The following is a 20,772-nucleotide window of genomic DNA, read 5'->3' on the forward strand; positions in this document are numbered from 1 at the left end:
GCCAGAGATCAAGATTTGCATACTCTTTCCCCTGAGCCAGCCAGGTGCACCCCCCCAGAAAGAGATTTTAAAAGACAAATCTCATCTTGTCCCTGTACCTGCTTAACTATCAGAGGCTTCCAACTGCCCACAGACCCTGTCCAAAGACTTTCCCATGACCTACCAGTCGAGTCACCTTTTCAGGTGGATTTCAGCCACTTACCCCTCACATTTTTTTGGGCTCCAGCCACATGGAGTCCCTCTTGTTTTTGAAACAGGTCAAGCTATCCCTTTCCTTGGGAACCCTGAATACACTGATCCTTTTTCTGTGTCCCTCACAGAAACCTGTGATCCTTCCCTGACCACCCCCCTCCAGGTTCCACTGTCCCATTGCACCTGAGTTTTCCTTCCCTGCCCACCCCACATACGTGAGCTATACCTGTTTTTCCTTGCTGTCTTTCTCCTGGCTCTGTCACCACTGCCCACCTGTACCTACTGCTGATAGGGCGGAGATGGATTGTCTAGTGTCCCTCACATCCCAGTCCCAGGATGTGTGGCTGCTCACCATTTGGGGTCTTTTTTTTTTTTTTTTTTTTTTTTTTTTTTTAGTTTATTTGACAGAGAGAGAGACATCACAAGTAGGCAGAGAGGCAGGCAGAGGGGAAGGGGGAGGCAGGCTCCGCGCTGAGCGGAGAACCCGATGTGGGACTCGATCCCAGGACCCTGAGACCATGACCTGAGCTGAAGGCAGAGGCTTTAACCCACTGAGCCACCCAGGTGCCCCGGGACTATCTTTTTTTAATGCCAAAGTTCAACAGCAGTCCATCTTTCAGTGGTTCTTTTTTGTGTGTGCGTGTGATGTTAGTCACCATATAGTACGTCATTAGTTTCGGATGTAGTGTTCCAAGAGTCATTGTTTACGTGTAACACCCAGAGGCCTGCTCTTTGGAGAGGGTGACAGAGTTGACCCAAATGGTCCCCTTGACCTCTTTCCCTGGAGCACCAGGGCCACATGGGCACTCCCTGGCTGTTTGAGAGCTTGCTTTATAAGCCTTGCCTAGAGCTGAAGTGTCCTTAGGACAATATGCTGCATCCCTGCCTAATTCTCTTAAAGAAGTTTTGATGTTTTTAAGACAGGCCCTCCCTGACTATCCCGTTGCTCGTTTTCATTCTCCAGTGTGCCTCCATTCACAGGAGTGAAACTGTTGAGGAGGGCCCCAAACAGGGCCCTGGGTGGAGGGCGTGAGGAAGACCTGACCTGCTCTGAGGGGAACCAGAACAGTCAGACAGAATGTACTTAAGTATCTTAAAAATGGCCTAGGCTCTACGGGAGACAAATTGGTTGTGGCTGGCCCTTAGCTTTGCGGTAAAGCACAGTACATGGAAAGGAACAAAAGGCTGCCTACTTGCAAACGCAGCAACAAGTTGGAATGTTCCTCTGTTCCTCGAAGAAGCGATTTCTTCTGTACACGTGTGTCAGGGGCAGTGTTTGTGTGTGAGCATCTTCTGCCCTTGCTATGCCCGGCTTGGCAGACCAGGAACCACCCACTCCTCAGAGAGACTTATTACATCTCAGCCATGTCTCTCTTCAGAACCGACCTTTCCTGCTCTTTGTGCAACAAGACACACCTCTCCGAGGAAGGAGGAGGACGGGATTTCCATCATTATTACCACCCTATTAAAAACAACAACAACAAAAAAGCAACCGTGTAATTACTCTCTGCAGGAAAGGCGCACAAACAGGATGAGCCCGAGCTGAAGCCGGGATGAGCCATCCCTGTAAAGACTAGGAAAAGGAACCTCCCCGGCAAGCGCCCGCTCAGGCCGCTGCCTCTCCCACACCGCCAGGCAGGCTCGCCAGCCCAACTCCTCCGGTGGTAAGGAGGGTGCCGGCGACTCAAGGAGCGCGGGTTCCCGGCTCCTGCTCCCCCTCCTCCTCCTCTCGCCCCCCAGCACTCTCTGGACCCGTCTCCCAGGCGCCAGGTGTTGTCTCCCGGTTGGCCACGAGCCCTTGCCTGTAAGGCCTGCACCTGGGGGAGCCTCTAGCCCACCAAGCACAGCCAGACCCCGCGCGACAGAGAGCGCGCGCAGAGCGGGGCCGGCGAGCCCGCGTGGGGCTCCCCGGCTGCGCGCGCCGGGCCACGGGCCCACAGTCCCCGCGGGCTGCGCGCCACGCCCCTGGGATTCGAAAGGCGCGGGACCCGGCGCGGAATCCCGCGCAGGGCTTCTGTGAACTTGGAGCCTGGCGGCGCGAGGCTCCTACCGGGGATGCGGCGGCAGCTGCTTCCTGGTTTGAAGCTCGCCGAGTGGGGGAGAGCGTGAGCCCGCGGAGGCGGGGGCAGGAGGAGAAGCAGGAGGAGGCGGGGGCAAGAGACGCTTGGGGCTGGAGCTAACCGGACGGGTCGCTCCGGCTCTCCGGGGAGAGGAGCTTCCCGGCTCTGGAGAAGGGGCGAATCCTTTGAGAGCCCCCGGGAAGCGCCGCGCGCTGGAGAGGGACGGTCGGGCTACCCCGGCTCGCGGAGGGCTCGGCTTCGGGCTCCCCTCCTTTCCACCTCGCGGGGGAGGGGGCGAGGGAAGGAGGGGAGGGGAAGGTCCCCGGGAGGAGGCAGAATGACCATTCGAGGGGGGCTTGGGCGCTGCTTTTCCCAGGAGCTGCCTCCACTCCTGCGGCTGCCGCGAGGGCTGGCTTGAGCTGGGGCTCCAGGCTCTCCCGCTGCGAGCCAGCGCGGCCCCCCGGGGCCCGGGCAGCGGCGCCGGCATGACGTCCGGCACCATGAAGTTCAATGGTTACTTGAGGGTCCGTATTGGCGAGGCTGTGGGGCTGCAGCCCACCCGCTGGTCCCTGCGCCACTCGCTCTTCAAGAAGGGCTACCAGCTGTTGGACCCCTACCTGACGGTGAGCGTGGACCAGGTGCGCGTGGGCCAGACCAGCACCAAACAGAAGACCAACAAACCCACGTACAATGAGGAGTTCTGCACCAACGTTACCGACGGTGGCCACCTCGAACTGGCCGTCTTCCACGAGACGCCCCTGGGCTATGACCACTTCGTGGCCAACTGCACCCTGCAATTCCAGGAGCTGCTGCGCACGGCCGGCGCCTCGGACACATTCGAGGGTTGGGTGAGTAGCTGTGATCCCTCCCGGTTGTGTCCGCTTGACTCTTTTCCCCCTCCACTTTTCAAATCTCGCTGGGGTCCCGCTTTCGCATCCTGTTGCCGAGCTCCGCGGCGGAGGGAATTCCCTCCAGATTTTGGTCCTCACCCAGGTGGCCGCGGCTCTAGTGACGCGACCGCGGTGGGTGTGTGAGGGCTCATGAGTGTCTCCAGGAAGCCAGCCCGGACATGGTCCCCTTTTGGGATGGCAGCTTGGGCTAACGGGAAGTCAGGGCGGAGAGAGTGACAACACCCTCCACCCCCCACTGCCCAGACTTTGGATAAGGCGCCCTAACTCTGCGCACGCGGGTAGTACAAAGAAAGGTGAGGAAGATGTGATATGAAAGTGATTTGATCTGGGTGAAGTCCTTAAAGCGCTTCTTAGGAGAAAGCCATACATTCTCGCAAGTATTATTCATAATGTTTATGGATACGTGTTGGTTCAGCTGCTCAGACGTGCGCACGTGTTTCAGCATGCAGATCCATTACATCCCATGGGTACATAACCCACACTGGCAGGGATCTGAGTTCCTGGGTCTGCACGTTGGCGAAGTTCTATTGCTTAGCAGTTTTCCAAGGAGATGAGGTTTACCTGTGTAAGCAAATTCGGTAGTTCTGTCACAGTCTGAGAGGTGCCAGTCTTGTGTGCGCCTTTCTGCTGCTATTGGTCTGGGAGCTTTGAGCACTCCTCAGTAGTTTGTGGACCACCCCCAGTTGTCCCATCTCTCCTGCTGGTGTTTCTGTGTATTGACAAGTAGTTACCCGCAACTTCCTACTTGCCTCTACTTTTCACATAGTTCCCACGAGACAACATTTCTGCTGCAAGTAAATTAAAATTTCTATTAGCACTCTGCTCAGTGCTAAAATGCCGTTGCTGCTTGTTCTTGGTACTGTACTGACTTTGTGATCCAGGTGTTCTCCTTCCCACTTTTACATGATGAAATGATAATTATAATCAAGTGGTCTGGTTTGGCAAAGTGGAGTAAGCTGTTGGAAGATTCTCAGGAGTTTAATGGTTTAAGTTCAGAGGATGTCAGTTTTGAGTCCAGAATGTGATTCAGTAGTGAAAACCTGTTAGAAATTAACAAGTGGTGGAATCAGATGGATAGTAACAAAGACTCATTTCAGTATCTTATACTTTGAGGAACTGGTAATATTATCATATATTCTGTAAAATTACAGGTGGCTTGTAGAACTGTCTTTTTGTAGAAGAAAACATAATGACTATTTAATGATATCATCAAATTATATTGAGTTAATTTCTCTTCAGTTGAACTTTATGAAATTTAGAAGTGGATTGGAGAGGAATGGCTAAAATAGAGACTTAAATTTTATCCTGTGAATTTCTAAATAGAAAAAGAGGTGAGCCTAGGAATGCAAATGGAATTACTGAATTAGTGTTTGATTAGGAGTTTGATTGGGAAATTCTGGAGGAACCAGGTTCTGAAGTACGGTGGTACAGAATGGCCAATGGTTATTAGACGCGTAACTTCCTAGAGGGAGCCTAGACTGGTCCTTCTTACCCCTGGTCTGCACCATTGAATCACATGGGGTGGGGTTTGAAAATCCCCACTTTAAAAAACTTAAAGCATCTCTTATTGTGGGACCCTAGCTAGTATCAGTACTTTCAGGGTCTCAGGTGATTCCAGTGTACAGTCAAGGGTGAGAACCTGTGGCCTAAATGAAGACCAAGAGAATGGGACTGGAAGAAGCATATGGTAGGAAGATCCTGGATGAACAAAGATTTAAATATATGTTAAATATCTATATCTACAGTTGCCTGAATTAATTATACTGAGATGTTTAACACACTGGTGGCATTTTTGAAAACATGAACATTTGGTAGGTTAGATCACCATTTAAAAGGCCTTGCAACCAGTGGTTTGCCATGCATTTATATTCGACTGGGGACAGGGGCAGAGTATTTTGTAAAAAGTTCTGGGTATTTTTTTTTTTTTAAGTTTTGGGTAATTTGAAACAGGATAGGATAGATAGTATTAGTAGAGTGTTTCATTAATTTTTAAGAAAAATCTTGTTAGGAAAATATTAGAAATATATGGAATGCTTATTTTTTAAAGGATTCTTTATAAATTTTAAGGTGGTTTTCAAGTTTAGAATTACAGGAATACTTATTTATCTTTAGTGTATTGAAATACATAGTTTATTCAAGCATTTACAAATAGAATATTTGATTTTACTCCGCAATAAATTCATATAGTGCAATAAGAATTATAGTTCTCTGAGCTTAAAAAATAAAAAGATCTAGTGACTTAATTTTTGCTAGTTCATGAGTAGAGAGACTAAAACAGAAAATACACTTTTCATTAGAATAAATCATGGTTCTGCATTCTGGCTTAATGTACCTTCTAAGTATCAGGAAGATAACAACATTTATTTTGGACCAATATTTTCAGTATTACCTTCTAATCTTGATGAGAGAAGGGATTAGATTTATTTTAATGCAGTGTATTTCTAATACCAGTCTTAATGCCTGACATGGAGTAGGCAGTTAAATATTTCTTTTCTGACTGACTATACATATTTCATTAAATCTGCATAAAAGCTCAAGGAGGTAGATGGGATACAGCTAAAGAAGTTCTTAAGCAGTATTTCACAGCTTTAGTTAAATTAGAAAAGATCTCAAAGACCTGTTTCCATCTGAAACTAAAGGGAAGAGCAAGTGGAACTAAAAGGAAGCAAAGTAAAGTAGAAAAGAGAAACAAAAGAGAAAAATCAATGAAACAAAAAGCTGGTTCTTGTGTGTGGGGGGGACAATAAAATTAATGAGCCTCAAGCCAGGATGATCAAGAAAAGAGAAAAGACAAAATTACCAATATAGGAAAGAAAGAACATCATTATAGATCCTACAGACATTTTTTTTAAAAAAGAGTATTATGAATAATTTTATGTCAAATTCCACAATTTAGATGAAATAAATTTCTTTAAAAATTTTTTTTTTTAAATTTATTTGAGAGAGAGAGTGAGAGAGCATGAGAGGAGAGGTCAGAGGGAGAAGCAGACTCCCCATGGAGCTGGGAGCCTGATGTGGGACTCGATCCCGGACTCTGGGATCATGACCTGAGCTGAAGGCAGTTGCTTAACCAGCTGAGCCACCCAGGTGCCCCTGAGATAAATTTCTTTAAAGATACAAAACTACCTATACTTACTCAAGTAACTTGAGTAGCTTTATGTTTATTAAGGTATTTAAATTTCTCATTAAAAACCTTCCACAATGCAGATTCAAGGTCTCAAGATTGATTTACTGGTGAATTCTATCATATAATTAAGAAAGAAATAGTGCCAACTCTATACAACCTATTTCAGAAAATTTGAGAAAGAAACACATCTCAACTCATTCCATGACCCTTATACCAAAACCTGATGAAAACATTTCAAGAAAATAAAACTATAGATCTGTGCCCCCCAAATTCTTAAATTTTAGCAAATCAAATCCAACAGTATAGCAAATGGGTAGTACATTATCACCAAATGGGGTTTCTAACCAGGACTGCAAGATTGATTAAACATCTAAAAATCCATCAGTGCAGTTCTTCATATTAACAGAATAAAAGAAGAGATTGGTATGACCATATTAATAAATATGGAAAAAGTATTTGACAAGATTAAATATCCAGTTGTAATAAAAACTCTCAACAAATTGGTAATAGAATGAAGCTTATTCAGTCTGATGCAGGGCATCTGTGAGAAGCATATAGGGAACATCTTAATAGCGAAAGAATGAATGATACTCCCCTAAGATCAGAAGTGGCATGGATGTCTGTTCTTGTCACTTCTGTTCAGCAGTGTGTTGGAGGTCCTTTTCAGTGCATTAGGCAATTAAAAAAAATAAAATGCATAAAGATTACAAAGGAAGAAGTAAAACTGTCTTTATTTGCAGACAGCCTTATTGGGTAAATAACTCCATTCAATGATGTCACGCTATGGTGAATGAATCTTTCAAATCATTCTTAAAAACCTCTTTTAAGAGGTGTTATTAAACAGTTCTGCACAAGCCATCACAGATTGATCGTAGAAAATTCTAAGACATCAACAAACGGGCTACTAGATCTAACAAGTGAGTTTAGTTAGGTCACAGGATCTAAACTAATACACAAAGGTCAATTGTTATCTCTATATACTATTAGTGGACTGAGCTAGAAGAAAATACCATTTATAAGACCATCAAAAATATTTGAAATTGGGTAAATTTGATAAAAGATGCAAAACTTGTTCACTGAAAAGTGACAAAATATTGCTGAAATAAAGATCTAAGGTAATGGAGGGGGGAATGTGTTTGTGAATGGGAGGGTTCAAAATTGTTAGGACCCCAGTTCTTCCCAAATTTATTCAATAGATTTGTTGCAGTCCTAGTCAAAATCTCAGCAAGATTTGTTGTAGAAATTGACCAACCAATTCTAAAACTTATATGGACATGCAAAAGACCTAGACTGATCTAAGAATAATTTTGAAAAAGAACAAGTTTGGAGGACTTGAACTCTCTATTTTAAGACTTACTGTAATGCTACGGTAATCAAGATAATGTGATATTGCAGTAATAAGAGTCCCATTGATCAATGGAATGGGACAGAATCTAGAAATTCATATATGTATGATTGGTTGATTTTTTTTTTTTGATGGATGCCAGGGCAACTTGATGGGGAAATAATCTTTTCAGTAGTACTTGAACAATTGAATAGCAAAATGCAGAAATGTGAGCATGTCCCTTACCTCATAACATACACAAAAATTAACCCCAAATGGATCATAGACCTCAACAAACGAGTTTAACTATAAACCTTCTATAGGAATACAGAAGAAAATGGTAGTGACATTGGGTTCAGCAAATATTTTTTAGATAGGACATAAAAAGCACCAACTATTAAAAAAAATCAGACTCCATAGAAATTAAGAATTATTGCTTTTCAAAGGACTTAAGAAAGTGAAAACACAAGCCACAGACAGGGAGGAAATATTTTCAGTGTTAAACCAGACAACGGACTTGTAACATGAACATACAAAAGAACTCTTAAAGCCCAATGGGAAAATACTCGACTTAAAAATGGGACAAGATTTGTACAGGCACCTTCATGGAAAAGAGCACATTAAAAGATGCTCAAAATCATGAGTCATCAAGGAAATGCATGTTAAAACAAAAATTCATGGAAAGGCTAAATTAAAAAGATCAACCATACCAAGTGTTAGGAAATGGATAAACTGGAATTCTTTTTTTTTTTTTTTAAGATTTTATTTATTTATTTATTTGTCAGAGAGGGAGAGAGAGCGAGTACAGGCAGACAGAATGGCAGGCAGAGGCAGAGGGAGAAGCAGGCTCCCTGCCGAGCAAGGAGCCCGATGCGGGACTCGATTCCAGGACGCTGGGATCATGACCTGAACCGAAGGCAGCTGTTTAACCAACTGAGCCACCCAGGCGTCCCAAGAAACTGGAATTCTTTTTTTTTTTTTTAAAGATTTTATTTATTCATTTGACACAGAGAGATCACAAGTAGTCAGAGAGGCAGGCAGAGAGAGAGAGAGGAGGAAGCAGGCTCCCCGCGGAGCAGAGAACCCGATGCGGGACTCGATCCCAGGACCCTGAGATCATGACCTGAGCCAAAGGCAGCGGCTTAACCCACTGAACCACCCAGGCGCCCAAGAAACTGGAATTCTTATACACCAGTGTGAGGAATATAAAATGGTACAGTTATATTGGAAAACAGTTTGGTGGTTTCTTAAAGTGTTAAACATACACCTACCATGTGCCCTAGCTACTCTTAAGTATTTACCAAGAGAAATGAAACCGTTTGTGCAACTTACACATGAATGTTCATAGCTGCTTTATTTGTAACAAAACTGGAAACTTCTCAAGTATAAGTCAACAGTTGAATTAAAATTTTTTTTTATTGAAATATAGTTGGCCTACAATGTTATATCAGTTTCAGGTGTACAACATAGTGGTTTGACAATCCTGTATGTTATGAAATGCTCACCACGATAACTATACTCACCATCTGTCACCATACAATGTTATTATAATATTATTATATTCCTCCTGCTGTACTTTTAATCCCCATGAATTATTTTATACCCCTAAATTCTCATCACCTATTTTGCCCATCCCCACAACCCCCTGCCTTTTGGCAGCCACTGGTGGGTTCTCTATATGTATGAATCTGGTTTTGGTTGTTGTTTTGTTTTTAGATTGCCTATGTATGTGAAATCATATGGTACTTATCTTTCTCTCTCTGACTTCTTTCACTTAACATAATATCCTCTAGGTCTATCCATGTTGTTGTGAGTAGCAAGATATTCCAGTGTGTGTGTGTGTGTGTGTGTGTATATGCATGTATACACACCACATCTTCTTTTTTTATCGATGGACCCTTAAGTTGCTTCCATGTCTTGGCTATTGTAAATAACGCTGCAGTGAACATAGGGGTGCCTGTATCTCTTTGTATTTTCATTTTTGGGGCAGACTCAGTGGTGGAATTACTGGATTGTATGGTATTCCTATTTTTAAATCTTTCAGGCACCTCCATACTGTTTTCCACAGTGGCTGCACCAATTTACATTCCCTTCACCAGAGGATGAGGATTCGCTCTTCTTCTCTCCCTCAGCAACACTTGTTCTTTCTTGTCTTTTTGATTGTAGACATTCTGAGTGGTGTGAGGTGGTACCTCATTGTGATTTTGATTTGCATTTCCCTGATGATCAGTCGTGTTGGGCATCTTTTCATGTGTCTATTGGACAGATGTACTCTACACCCATACAATAGACTACTACTTGGTAATAAAACGTGATGAAACATTCGTACGTGCAACGATATGTTGAATCGCAACATAATTTTTATTGAGTGGAAGATGCCAGACAAAAAGGAGTGCCTACCATATGATTCCATTTAGGCAGAATTCTAGCAAATGAAAAGCAGTTTGTAGTGATAGGAAGCAGATCAGTGGTTGCTTGGGAATGGGGGATGGGGGGGATGGATTTCAAAGGCAGCACAAGGAAGCTTTTGAGGGAGATGAATATATTTATTATTTTGATTGTGGTGATGGTTTCACAGTTATACACTTAAGCCCAAGCTCGTCAAATAGTTCACGTTTAAGTATGTGCATGTTATTGTATGATGGTTATATGTCAATAAAACTGTAGAGGAAAAAATAATGAGGATTTTACCAAAGAAGATGTTAAGTGAGTGACTGAATTAGGTTTGAGTAAGGTTGACTCTTGAAAACTTCATTGCCTCTTATGTGTAGAAAATATTTATCAGAGTAAGAGCATCAAAAATTCATTATAGTTTCTGATTTTGGGCACACAGTCTCATTTTCTAAGTTGTCACTGCTGATTTCTTTTTCTGTTTCTTCTAGAACTGGTCGATTTTGCACAATTTCTTAGATTTCCGAAAGCTGGAAATTTGTCTACATTAAACCTTTCCTTCTTTCATGTACTTTTTCTTTATTTGCTGACTGTCCAGATGGGACCAGCATCTAATGCTTAATGCAGAGCATGGGGAAATGGGGGGAGGCAGGAGGAGCTGGAGGCTGCGTCATGGAAAGACCTTGGCATCCCCTCAGGAAGGAAGGACCTGCTTGGCGGGATCTCAGGCTGTTTTCCTCGTTCACCCCTCCTGAAGACATTATGTTCCCTGCAGCCCTGGAAGGCAGCTTTCTCTGAACTTCTCAGTGAGGTACCTTTTTGGTAGTACTGTCAGGGGAAGTGCCAGGTTTCCACTGGACCCTTGTCGATTGCCGTTTTTTTCCTGATTCCTGGATCCAGGTGCATGAATTGATAGTGTTTAAGTTCTTCTAGATTCATTATCTAGCGGTTCATTGTCTTTTGTGCTTTGCAGTGCAATTATTTATTCTAACAATTATTTCTTTCTGAGCAAAATGGCCAACAGTGTCCAACATTGACGAGCTCACAGGGATGAGGGGAAAGACCTATTTTAGCATTGCTAGGGACGTTTATTCCAGTGTACAGGAATTGAATTGGAGTTTTTGTGTCTTCAGTTTCATTGTAAGAATTTCGTGGTGGTGGGGCTGGCTGCTTCTCATCAGGCAGATTGTGGCTCAAAAGATCCCCCCTACAGAGAGCATTTTCCTGACCATGTTATTATCTTGTCATCCTTCATTGCCCTCGTCATTCTTTGAGATCATTTTGTTAATTTACTTATTATACCTTCCTCCTTTCAAGTATAAACACCACGAGAGCAGAGATTCCTTCTCTCTTATTCATTGTTCTAAACCCAGCCCCTGGAGCAGTGTCCCATATATAGAATGCACTAAATATTTGTCCAAAGAATGAATTTCTTAAATGTGATTTTGGAGCAAGTAAAGTGTAAATATTTTGGGAATGCCTTTAAACATTTTATTCATCTTTCCAAAAGAAATAAAATCATGGGGGAGTGACCACTTATAACTATTGCAGTGTCCCTTTTTAAAAGTCAATTAATGATGTGTCAATATGTACTTGAAAGATTGGGCTGGGTTTATATGCCCTCTGCATATGATAATGGATTGAAAACTCTGTGGATGAAAAAATTCCTTGCTTTGCTTCAGATGAAAATACTGTGATTTTTAAGCCTGTTAATAGGTTGTGATTTGTAGGCCCAACATGTTAAATTTGGGGCCGAGGCAAGAAGTAAGCATTCAGCCTTGGGGATTTAATGAGGTTGGTGGGCAGATTGTGAATCATTTCATCTTATGTAACTCTTTTGGTATCTGGCAGGTGTTCAGACTGATGATTAGTTATGATAGTAAAAGTGCAATACATTTTTATGAGGCATTTACTTAGAATAAGAAAGGTGCCTTGGATTTTCGGCAGTCTCTCTTTCTCTCTTTTAGATTTATTTATTTGATAGAGAGAGAGGAGGCATGGGGAGGAGCAGAAGAAGAGAGAGAGGGAGAGAGAATCTCAAGCAGACTCCCTGCCTAGTGCCAAGCCCTACACGGGGCTCCATCACTACCCTGACATCACAATGTGAGCTGAAATCAAGAGGCACACGCTCAACCATCTGCAGTCTTTTTTCTATTTTTTGAAATAGAAGGACTAGAAATTGACTAGATCAGGTTCTCCTTTTGTGTTAACTGCTTATCTCTGTCTTATTAGAATATGATAAAAGGAGGCCTGAGTGGAAACTCAGTGCCTTAACCATTCTTTTCCATTGTTAACATTGCTGTATCCAAAATGAGTTTTCTCTGTTGCCAACCTGATAGTCATTCCTTAATACCTTCAGTGGCTCCCCTTTACTCTTGGATAAAAAGCACACATCTGGGGCACCGGGGTGGCTCAGTCGTTAAGTGTCTGTCTTCAGCTCAGGTCATGATCTCAGGGTCCTGGGATCGAGCCCCACATCGGGCTCCCTGCTCAGAGGGAAGCCTGCTTCTCCCTCTCCCACTCCTCTGCTGTGTTCCCTCTCTTGTTGTGTCTCTCTCTGTCAAATAAATAAAATCTTAAAAAAAAAAAAAAGCACACATCTTTAAGATGGTATAGAATGCTCTCCATGTTCGGCCTCTCATTTCCTCTTGAGCCTTGTTGCTCAGCTCTCCTCAACCCACACTCTGCTCCAATCACAGCTTTCATCCTCAAGGGCCACCTGTTCCCACCTGTGCCTCAGGTCTCACTGTAGACATCAGTTACCCAGAAAATTTATCCTGACATCCCAAGTCTGGGTCCTCTTCCTTAGTGTTCCCTCAGCATCCTGGGGCCGCCATTGCCCACGGTTCCCTCCATCCTGAAAGAGTGGACATATGGCATTGGGCTCTCTTGCAAGTATGTGGTATTGGCTGGAGGGAGGGAGTTCAGCGTGTGATAGTATGGATGATTAACTAGGATTTATCTTTTCTGTTCCTGGGGTGGCTCCTCTAACAGACTGTTACATGTGTCTGTATGACATGCCAAGACCTAGATGAACATTCACCCACCGCTGAGCGTGCCCTATGTCCTGGGCACGATGTGCTCTACCCTAGGGAGGCAAGGGGATAAGACAAATATGGCCTCTTCCTTCATAGGTTCTGGAGTTTCCAGGGGGAGAGAGGTTGGAGAAGAAAACCAACAATGAGGAAATTACAGAAAAGAAGTTAAGTATTAAGATGCTTTGAGTACTTGGTGTGAGGAGATCAGGAGCATTTTTCTTTTCTAAAGCCCGAGCATAGGTAGCCACAGGCCTGCTTCAGTTAAATGACTGATACATCATTCCTCAAAAGAAGAAAAGGAACTTTTGACCTCATAATGCTTTCCCAGGGAGACATCACAGGTGCGCTTTTGAAAGGTAAATGTTCCTGACCCATTAGAAATGTTTCCATCTTTGGAAAGTGACTAAGTTGTGATGCCTATGAACAGATGACCTGACCTGAAAGAACATTCGACTCCCGAAGGCAGGGTACCGTAACACCCTGTTTGAACCAGTAAATACCTTAAGCTTCATGCCGATCAGTAAAGAACCATAGATTTGAAGCAGGAGGGTTATCTAGTTCAGGACAACGACAAAAAGCCTGATGGGTCTTACTGAGGCCCAGGGACAGCCTGCAGATGAATTCATTTGGCCGAAATGTTTTTCATGTTGAATCTGAAGATACTTACTTCTGTGGTACTCCAGTTAGCCAGACCACGCCACTTCCGGTGACGAATTGGCCATCTTCACTCGTCACCTGCTCGGTTCTGGAGGTTTATGGGCTTTTGACACTTACTTTATTTAGCTCAGCCTTGTTTGCAGAATGTGGGAACGAAGGCTATAGCCAAAGTGTTACTGTTGCCTTGACTCATAGGATATGTGATGCACACACTCACACTCTTAACATAGAGATGTAGGTATTACTTAGATTTGTTTAGAAATACATAATAATTTATTCATAAATGCATTAAATTAGATGTATATTTATGTAGATGTTTATTTACACACATATATGTTTGTGTGCTAAAATTTTAGAGGAAGCTGGCTTATTAGTAAACATATGGATTCAACTTTTTTTAAAGGTTATTTATTTATTTATTTGACAGAGAGAGAGAGAGAGAGATCACAAGTAGGCAGAGAGGCAGGCAGAGAGAGAGGGGCAAGCAGTCTCCCTGCTGAGCAGAGAGCCCGATGCAGGGCTTGATCCCAGGACCCTGAGATCATGGCCTGAGACGAAGGCAGAGGCTTAACCCACTGAGCCACCCAGGCGTCCCTGGAGTCAACTTTTTGAAAATATTTATTTAAGTAATCTCTACACTCAGTGTGGGGCTTGAACTCACAATCTCGAGATCAAGAGTCGTACGCTCTTCCGACTAAGCCAGCCAGGCATCCCTATGAGGAGTTAACTTTGACGGCAAATCAGTATTATATTAACTTCCCAAAAAAAAAAAAAGCCTCTTGTATTTCATCATACAATTTCCAGCAACATGTAAGTGCTGTGTTATAATGGGAGTCAGGAGAGCTGGGTTCAAGGTGTGGCTTTGCCATCTATCAGCTGTGACCTTAGGCAAGTCTCTGTGTGTCAGGGTCCCCGTTCCCTGGTTAGATAGTGAGGGGGTTACACTAGAATATTTCCAAGGACCCTTCCCATCGGTACAGCCTCTGCCTCTGTGTGTTAGATGGTTACATAATTTCTTTTCTTTTGGAGTGATTGGTTTGGTTTTAAGCAGTCAAGATGAATTATGTCTTATCAAAGTTAACAGTTCCTAAGAATTGGTCCAAATCTAAATTGCTCAGGCTTGAAGAGGATTTAGCTCATGTCTAAATGGTTTTTAGCATTGACAGTGATGTTGGTGTTGTTTCCTTGGTTTAGAGTCAGCCTTAAGGAATTACAGTGTGTCCTCGTGTCAAGCCACACAATTATATTTCTTGATTTACAGTAATGGGCTCCTTGTCCTATGGGATGGTTGCAAGTTATGTCCCTGTTACTTGTTGGCAGAGAGAGACTGAGAATCCCACTGTTGGAGCTGTTGCTAGAAGCCATTCTCACCAACATGGTAATTAATGTTTTGTAGTCACAACATGTCTGTAGCCACTAGTCTATATATTCACCTTAGGTGATGACAAATACTATAAATCACTTGTAGAACAGACATTTTAATTAGATGGAGGAATGAGCCCAAGGGTATTGGCTATTGTAGTGTTGAAGTACTCTGTCAAAGAACTTTATGAGATGGGAAATTTTTGTTGAGAATCATGGTACTATCCAGAGAGATTTATCAAGATTATTATTTTGGTGTATTTTGGTATATACAGCAGTGATTTTCAAAACACATAGGACTTTTTAGTAGAAAGACCACTTAATAGAGGGCTCATCAGCACTGCTTTTATTAAATGCTGACTTCTGGAGAGTTCCTTCAGTTTTACATAAGCTTTACCCTTGTACTTTATAGAGAGAGGAATGCCTGAAAGGTTTCATTGGTGCTTGTGGTTAAAAAAAAAAATTAAGAAATTGGTCAGAGGATAGAACCATGGCCAACATGAGCCCCTCATAGTTATATTAATATAACAAAACAGAGGGGGCCAGTATAAGCCTGTTTTAGACCTAGCCCTTGTTCTTTAATGGCTTAAACCAAAATCCCAAAGCTGCATTTTCATTTTTCTTTTAAAGACTTTATTTATTTAATTGACAGTGAGAGACACAGTGAGAGAGGGAACAAAAGCTGGGGGAGTGGGAGAGGGAGAAGCAGGCTTCATGCTGAGTGGGGAGCCTGATGTGGGGCTTGATCCCAGGACCCTGGGATTATGACCTGAGCTGAAGGCAGGTGCTTAACGACTGTGCCACCCAGGTGCCCTGGATTTTCATTTGTAAGTCATATTTATCCCTTGTACTTGCATGACACTGTTTCTAGATCTTTCTCATAGCACTTAGATGTGATGTTGCACCTCTGTCTTCACAGGACACTCTGGTATTCTTGCCTGTGATGTCACAGGGCCCCTTCCTGCGGCCCCTTCCAGCATCAGAGTTAAATGGTTCTAGGTATAGTTCCATTGGACAATGAAAGTTTTGCTCCCTTCTGAAATTTCTTCTGGAGACTATTCTCCTGATGGTCAGATTTGTTCTAAGATCTGAAATTATATCTGGAAGAGTACATAAAGGTCACAAACATATTAGCATAATTCCCCAAACAGAAAACATTTATTAATTTGTGAGCTGCAGACCTCTTAAGTGCTTTGTTATATTTTACTATTGTTCTGTCATAGTACGGAAGAGTTGAGAATAGATTCTCAGCAGAAGCAGTGCTTCTGAAACTGTTTTTGAGCCCAGGATCCTTTTAGTGATCATGAAAAACTATGGGCCCTGTTTCTAGAAAAATGCACATCTACATGCGTATTGACAATGTGCTGGGATCAGTGTCACCAGATTACTATCCCCAAAGCGTGACTGTAGACACAGCTTCAGGTTAAGAAACCCCAGTTGAAAGATATAAGAAATAAGGCTTTCATTAATTTCTAATTCCCAGAGTGTGGTTCTAATATTTCCCCCTGTATTTGAGGGCATTTCCACTTCAGCTAATTATAGCAGATAATTAACTAGTTGAAAAGAAGAGCTATAAATTTTAGAGAATAATACATGCCTAAAAAATGTATTCTCACTTAATGTCTGGTTCTTGGTGAAATATGCTAGAAGATGACCCATTTTAAGGTTATTTGGTTATGTTATTTAGGTATTTTCAAAAGCCTCTATTTTTGAAGGGGTTTCTTTGAGGTTTGCAGTAGATGAAAATTTGGAAAAAAAACCACCTATAAAACTAGGGCAGTTTGACTTTGGTTTGTATCTTTTGTTAATATCGACTTTTGCCTGTAAAGAGAGATAGGATATAGGTGTATGCTTAAAACATTTACCCTCTTTTTGAGCTGCACTGGGTGTTATGGTGAACCTTTGTGTTAGTCTAAGACAAGCCCATGAAGTCAGTGTGCTTGTCTGCTCCTCTTGTCTTGTGACCCCTGGTCTTGTATGGTCTGGGTCCCTCTGACCCAACAGGATTTTTCGGTCTTCTCTTGAGTTTCAGTTCACCTCACGCACACCATGGGAAATGACCTGATGATGGTAGAAATTGATCTGAGTGGAGGTGGTCCAGACCACAGCTCCCTAGCTGGTTAGAAGTGAAGTTAGAGTGTAGCTCTGTGGACTTGAATCCAAGAATCTTCCCCAACGCCACCACACTATGGGGTGGAGGAGGCAGAAAAGATCTTTACTGAGCTCCTGCTGTGTGCCCAGCTCCATTCCTGGTGTTGCAGATAGGACAGAGAACACAACACCCGGAATCTTGGGTCTCAAAGAGCTTCCATCCTATTGTGGAGAGTAGGTAATAAACAGGCAAACAGGTGATTATGAAAATAACAAATGGTGGTTAGTTGCTCCCTGGAGAACAAAAACAAGGTGATGTGGTAGAGTGTGATGAGATGACTGCTTCACCTAGACGGGGCAGAGAAGGACTCCCAGAGAGGGGACATTTTGGCTGAGACTCAAGTGATAAGCACCCAGCCATACGAACATTAGAGAAAGAACATCCCAGGCAGAGGGGCTGGTAAGCCGAAGGTCCAAAGGTAGGAACGAGCTTGACATGTGGAGGAACAAGAAGGAGGTAATGGAGAAGGTTGACTCAGAGTTACCAAGTTGGGTGCATTATTTTGGCTCTGCTACAGCGAGCAAGTCCTCCATCTCTGACAGTTTTCTCCTCCAGACAGTGGTGCTAATGTTAGCTACCTTCTAGGACTGGAGTGAAGATCAGATCTAAGACATTAAAGGTGCCCAGCACAAAGTAGTCCCTCAAGAAATAGTAGCTTTGGTTACTTTTAATCTCCTGAGGATATTCTATTTTAATAAGGGCCTTCTGAAAATGATCCTGTTAACCCAGGAAAGACATCCAGATGGCTGCATTGGAGACAACGGGGGTGGAGATTTAAGTTTCTTGGGGAGAGGGGACAATATGGTCTTAGTGCCTCTCAAGTGACACAGAAGCATCTGCTTACACTCTGTAGCACAGTATTTTCTTTTCTTTCTTTTTTAAAAGATTTAATTTATTTATTTGACACAGAGAGATCGCAAGCAGGCAGAGAGAAGGGGGGGGGGTGGGAAGCAGACTCCCTGATGAGCAGAGAGCCCAATGTGGGGCTCAATCCCAGGACCCTGAGATCATGACCTCAGCCGAAGGCAGAGGCTTAACCCACTGAGCCACCCAGGCACCCCAGCACTGTATTTTCTAAAGGAGTAAGAAAACAAAGATTCTGAAGTTACTTCCACATTTTTGCTTTATTGAATGGCATATTTTCTGTAGACTCATACCTATTAATGGAAAGTTTCAATTCTTAGAAGGATAGGCTGATTATACTGTGGTGATACAATTGATAAGTCCTCGAAGTGTTTTTATTTTTACAAAACTATAAACTTGTGGATAAGAATGAATAAACATGGTGTCAGTAATCATAAAGGAAAGAAAACCTCAAAAATTATGAATGACTAGATAGAGTTTGTTCTTAACTACCAAAAGCCTGTTTACTTTATGGACTATAATTTTGTGAATTAAATCTGGATAATGTCAAAGAACATCTGTTTTGGCATCTCCTTGACCTCTGGAGTATTCCTGACCTTCTCTTCCATATCCATTTGGTCTGTGTTTATGTAGAAAGACACACTAGCATTTGCCTAAGCCACATAAATTAGGATGCAGAATCTACAATTACAGAGTAATAGTACAAAGTACAGGCTTTGAGGAATATTTATTAGACAACTACCATAATTATCAGTGCATCATAGTGTCAGAGTTGGGTGTCAGCCGGGTTGGGGTTCAGCTATTAGTCTGCCTCTCATTAGCAGGGGCCACTGAAGCTCTCTGAGCCCCAGCTTTCTCACCATAACACAGTAGCTGCCTCTCAGCCTTTTGTGAGAACATGGTGGGACTTAGGTAAACCATGGATCGCAGTGCAGGACCCATAGCTCTGTGGTAAATTATCAACTGTGTCCCCGTAACTGCCACCCCCACCACTCTCGTCTGTACTTAAATATGAAGTCAGGGGCCCAGCCTTTTCTGAAATTAACTCTGAAAACAATAAGACACTGATTTACATAGAATTTTAGAGTTAATTTTAGAGAATTCAGGGTTTAGAATTTTGAGTTTTGAGAATTTTAACAATTTATTTTATTTTATTTATTTATTTGATAGAGAGAAATCACAAGCAGCCAGAGAGGCAGGCAGAGAGAGAGGGAGGCAGAGAGAGAAGAAGGGAAGCAGGCTCCCTGCTGAGCAGAGAGCCCGATGTGGGACTCGATCCCAGGACCCTGAGATCATGACCTGAGCCGAAGGCAGCGGCTCAACCCACTGAGCCACCCAGGTGCCCGAGTTTTGAGAATTTTAGAAGGGATTTTTGAGTCTGGACTTTTTTTTTTTTTTATATTTTATTTGTTTATTTGACAGAGAGAGAGAGAGTGAGAGAGAGAGAGAGAGTATGAGCACAAGCTGGAGGAGTGGCAGAGGGAGAGGGAGAAGTGGATTCCCTGCTGAGCAGGGAGCTCAGGGTACCAGGACCCTGAGATCATGACTTGAGCCGAAGGCAGATGCTTCATCAGCTGAGTCACCCAAGTGCCACTGAATCCAGCCTTCTTACTGTTTTTGCTTTTTATTTAAGATTCTGGAGTGTAAATCAATAGGATGATTACTGGTGGGAGAGGAGATGGTTTCTTTACTCTGGAATCCTAGGGATTTCAGGGGAATTTTGTACATAAGTCCCCGTTGAAAGAGCTTGCAAGGAATATGGGGAAATGAAGTTGGAAATACTGTGGCTACAATGTTGGCCAAAGTCAGTTTGTGAAAAACCTTGAAATTGAGTCTTTTGGTTTGCTCATTCTGTGTTGGACAGATAGAAGATTCTGAGTTAGTGTGAATAACAAATCAGAAGGAAGTTGTAATATTTAGCTGCAGAGGAGTGAAGGAGCCCTTTTAGAAGCTGAAGTGAGCACTTTTATTACTGCAGTTAAGGGAAATGACGGTAAATAGCCTCTCTGAGTTGGCATTAAAAGATGTTTCCTTGATTTAAGTTTGAACATACGATGCTAGTCATTGGATGTAAATTGTTCTTTCATGCTTTGCAAAGAGGAAAACTACAATTTAAAAGTGCGTCATTTGAATTTTGGGATTTATGGATGAAATCAAGGGCACCAACAGTTTTGATTTGGTTTGCAGAAAAATACGAGGGCCCCCTCCTCCCCCGCACGGACTCCTTTTGAAGATGGTTTTGTCCAGTCTAGCTGTAGATTAGCGACTTGTTTTGGGACCTAGATCTTTCAACAGTTGATTTTAAGTTTGAGGTTTCTGAAAAGTACGTATTTAATTTTTCAGAACAGAAGTTGCATTTGCTCCCTAGTACGGCCCAACAGTGTTTGCACTGATGTTTAGCACGGTCTTGGTTTTGGGTATTCAGAAGCCTTAGCTCATGGGCTGTGCAGAGAATATACTGTTTTTGAATCTCCCTGCTGGGCCCCCTCGCTGTCTTGTCATGCACATCCTGTACTTGGGTTGTGGTTGTATTGATTTGCTGGGGCACTGCTGTTGCGAGTGTCTGGGGCTGAATGAGGATGTGATCGTGGGTGTCTGCCCTCACTTCCACCGGACCTGCAACCTGCAGCCCGCGGTGCCTCAGTCCGTGTGAGCGCCTCTCTCGGGGCCCCTCAGCACACACCGCCACCCCCG

The 20,772-nt window shown here is 43.1% G+C and overlaps 1 protein-coding gene across 1 annotated transcript in view; it reads left to right on the top strand.

The window, feature by feature from the left end:
- The first annotated feature begins 1,735 nt into the window (after positions 1-1,735).
- The window catches only part of PRKCH (protein kinase C eta), a 225,956-nt gene continuing 206,919 nt past the window's right edge, over positions 1,736-20,772 (top strand). Inside the window, exon 1 of the mRNA XM_032344412.1 lies at positions 1,736-3,100. Coding sequence (XP_032200303.1) covers positions 2,738-3,100 — 363 coding nt within the window. The 5' untranslated portion in view covers positions 1,736-2,737. The remainder of the gene's footprint in view (positions 3,101-20,772) is intronic.

This window comes from Mustela erminea, chromosome 5 (assembly GCF_009829155.1).
Source record: "Mustela erminea isolate mMusErm1 chromosome 5, mMusErm1.Pri, whole genome shotgun sequence".
In the NCBI taxonomy this organism is placed as follows: domain Eukaryota; kingdom Metazoa; phylum Chordata; class Mammalia; order Carnivora; family Mustelidae; genus Mustela; species Mustela erminea.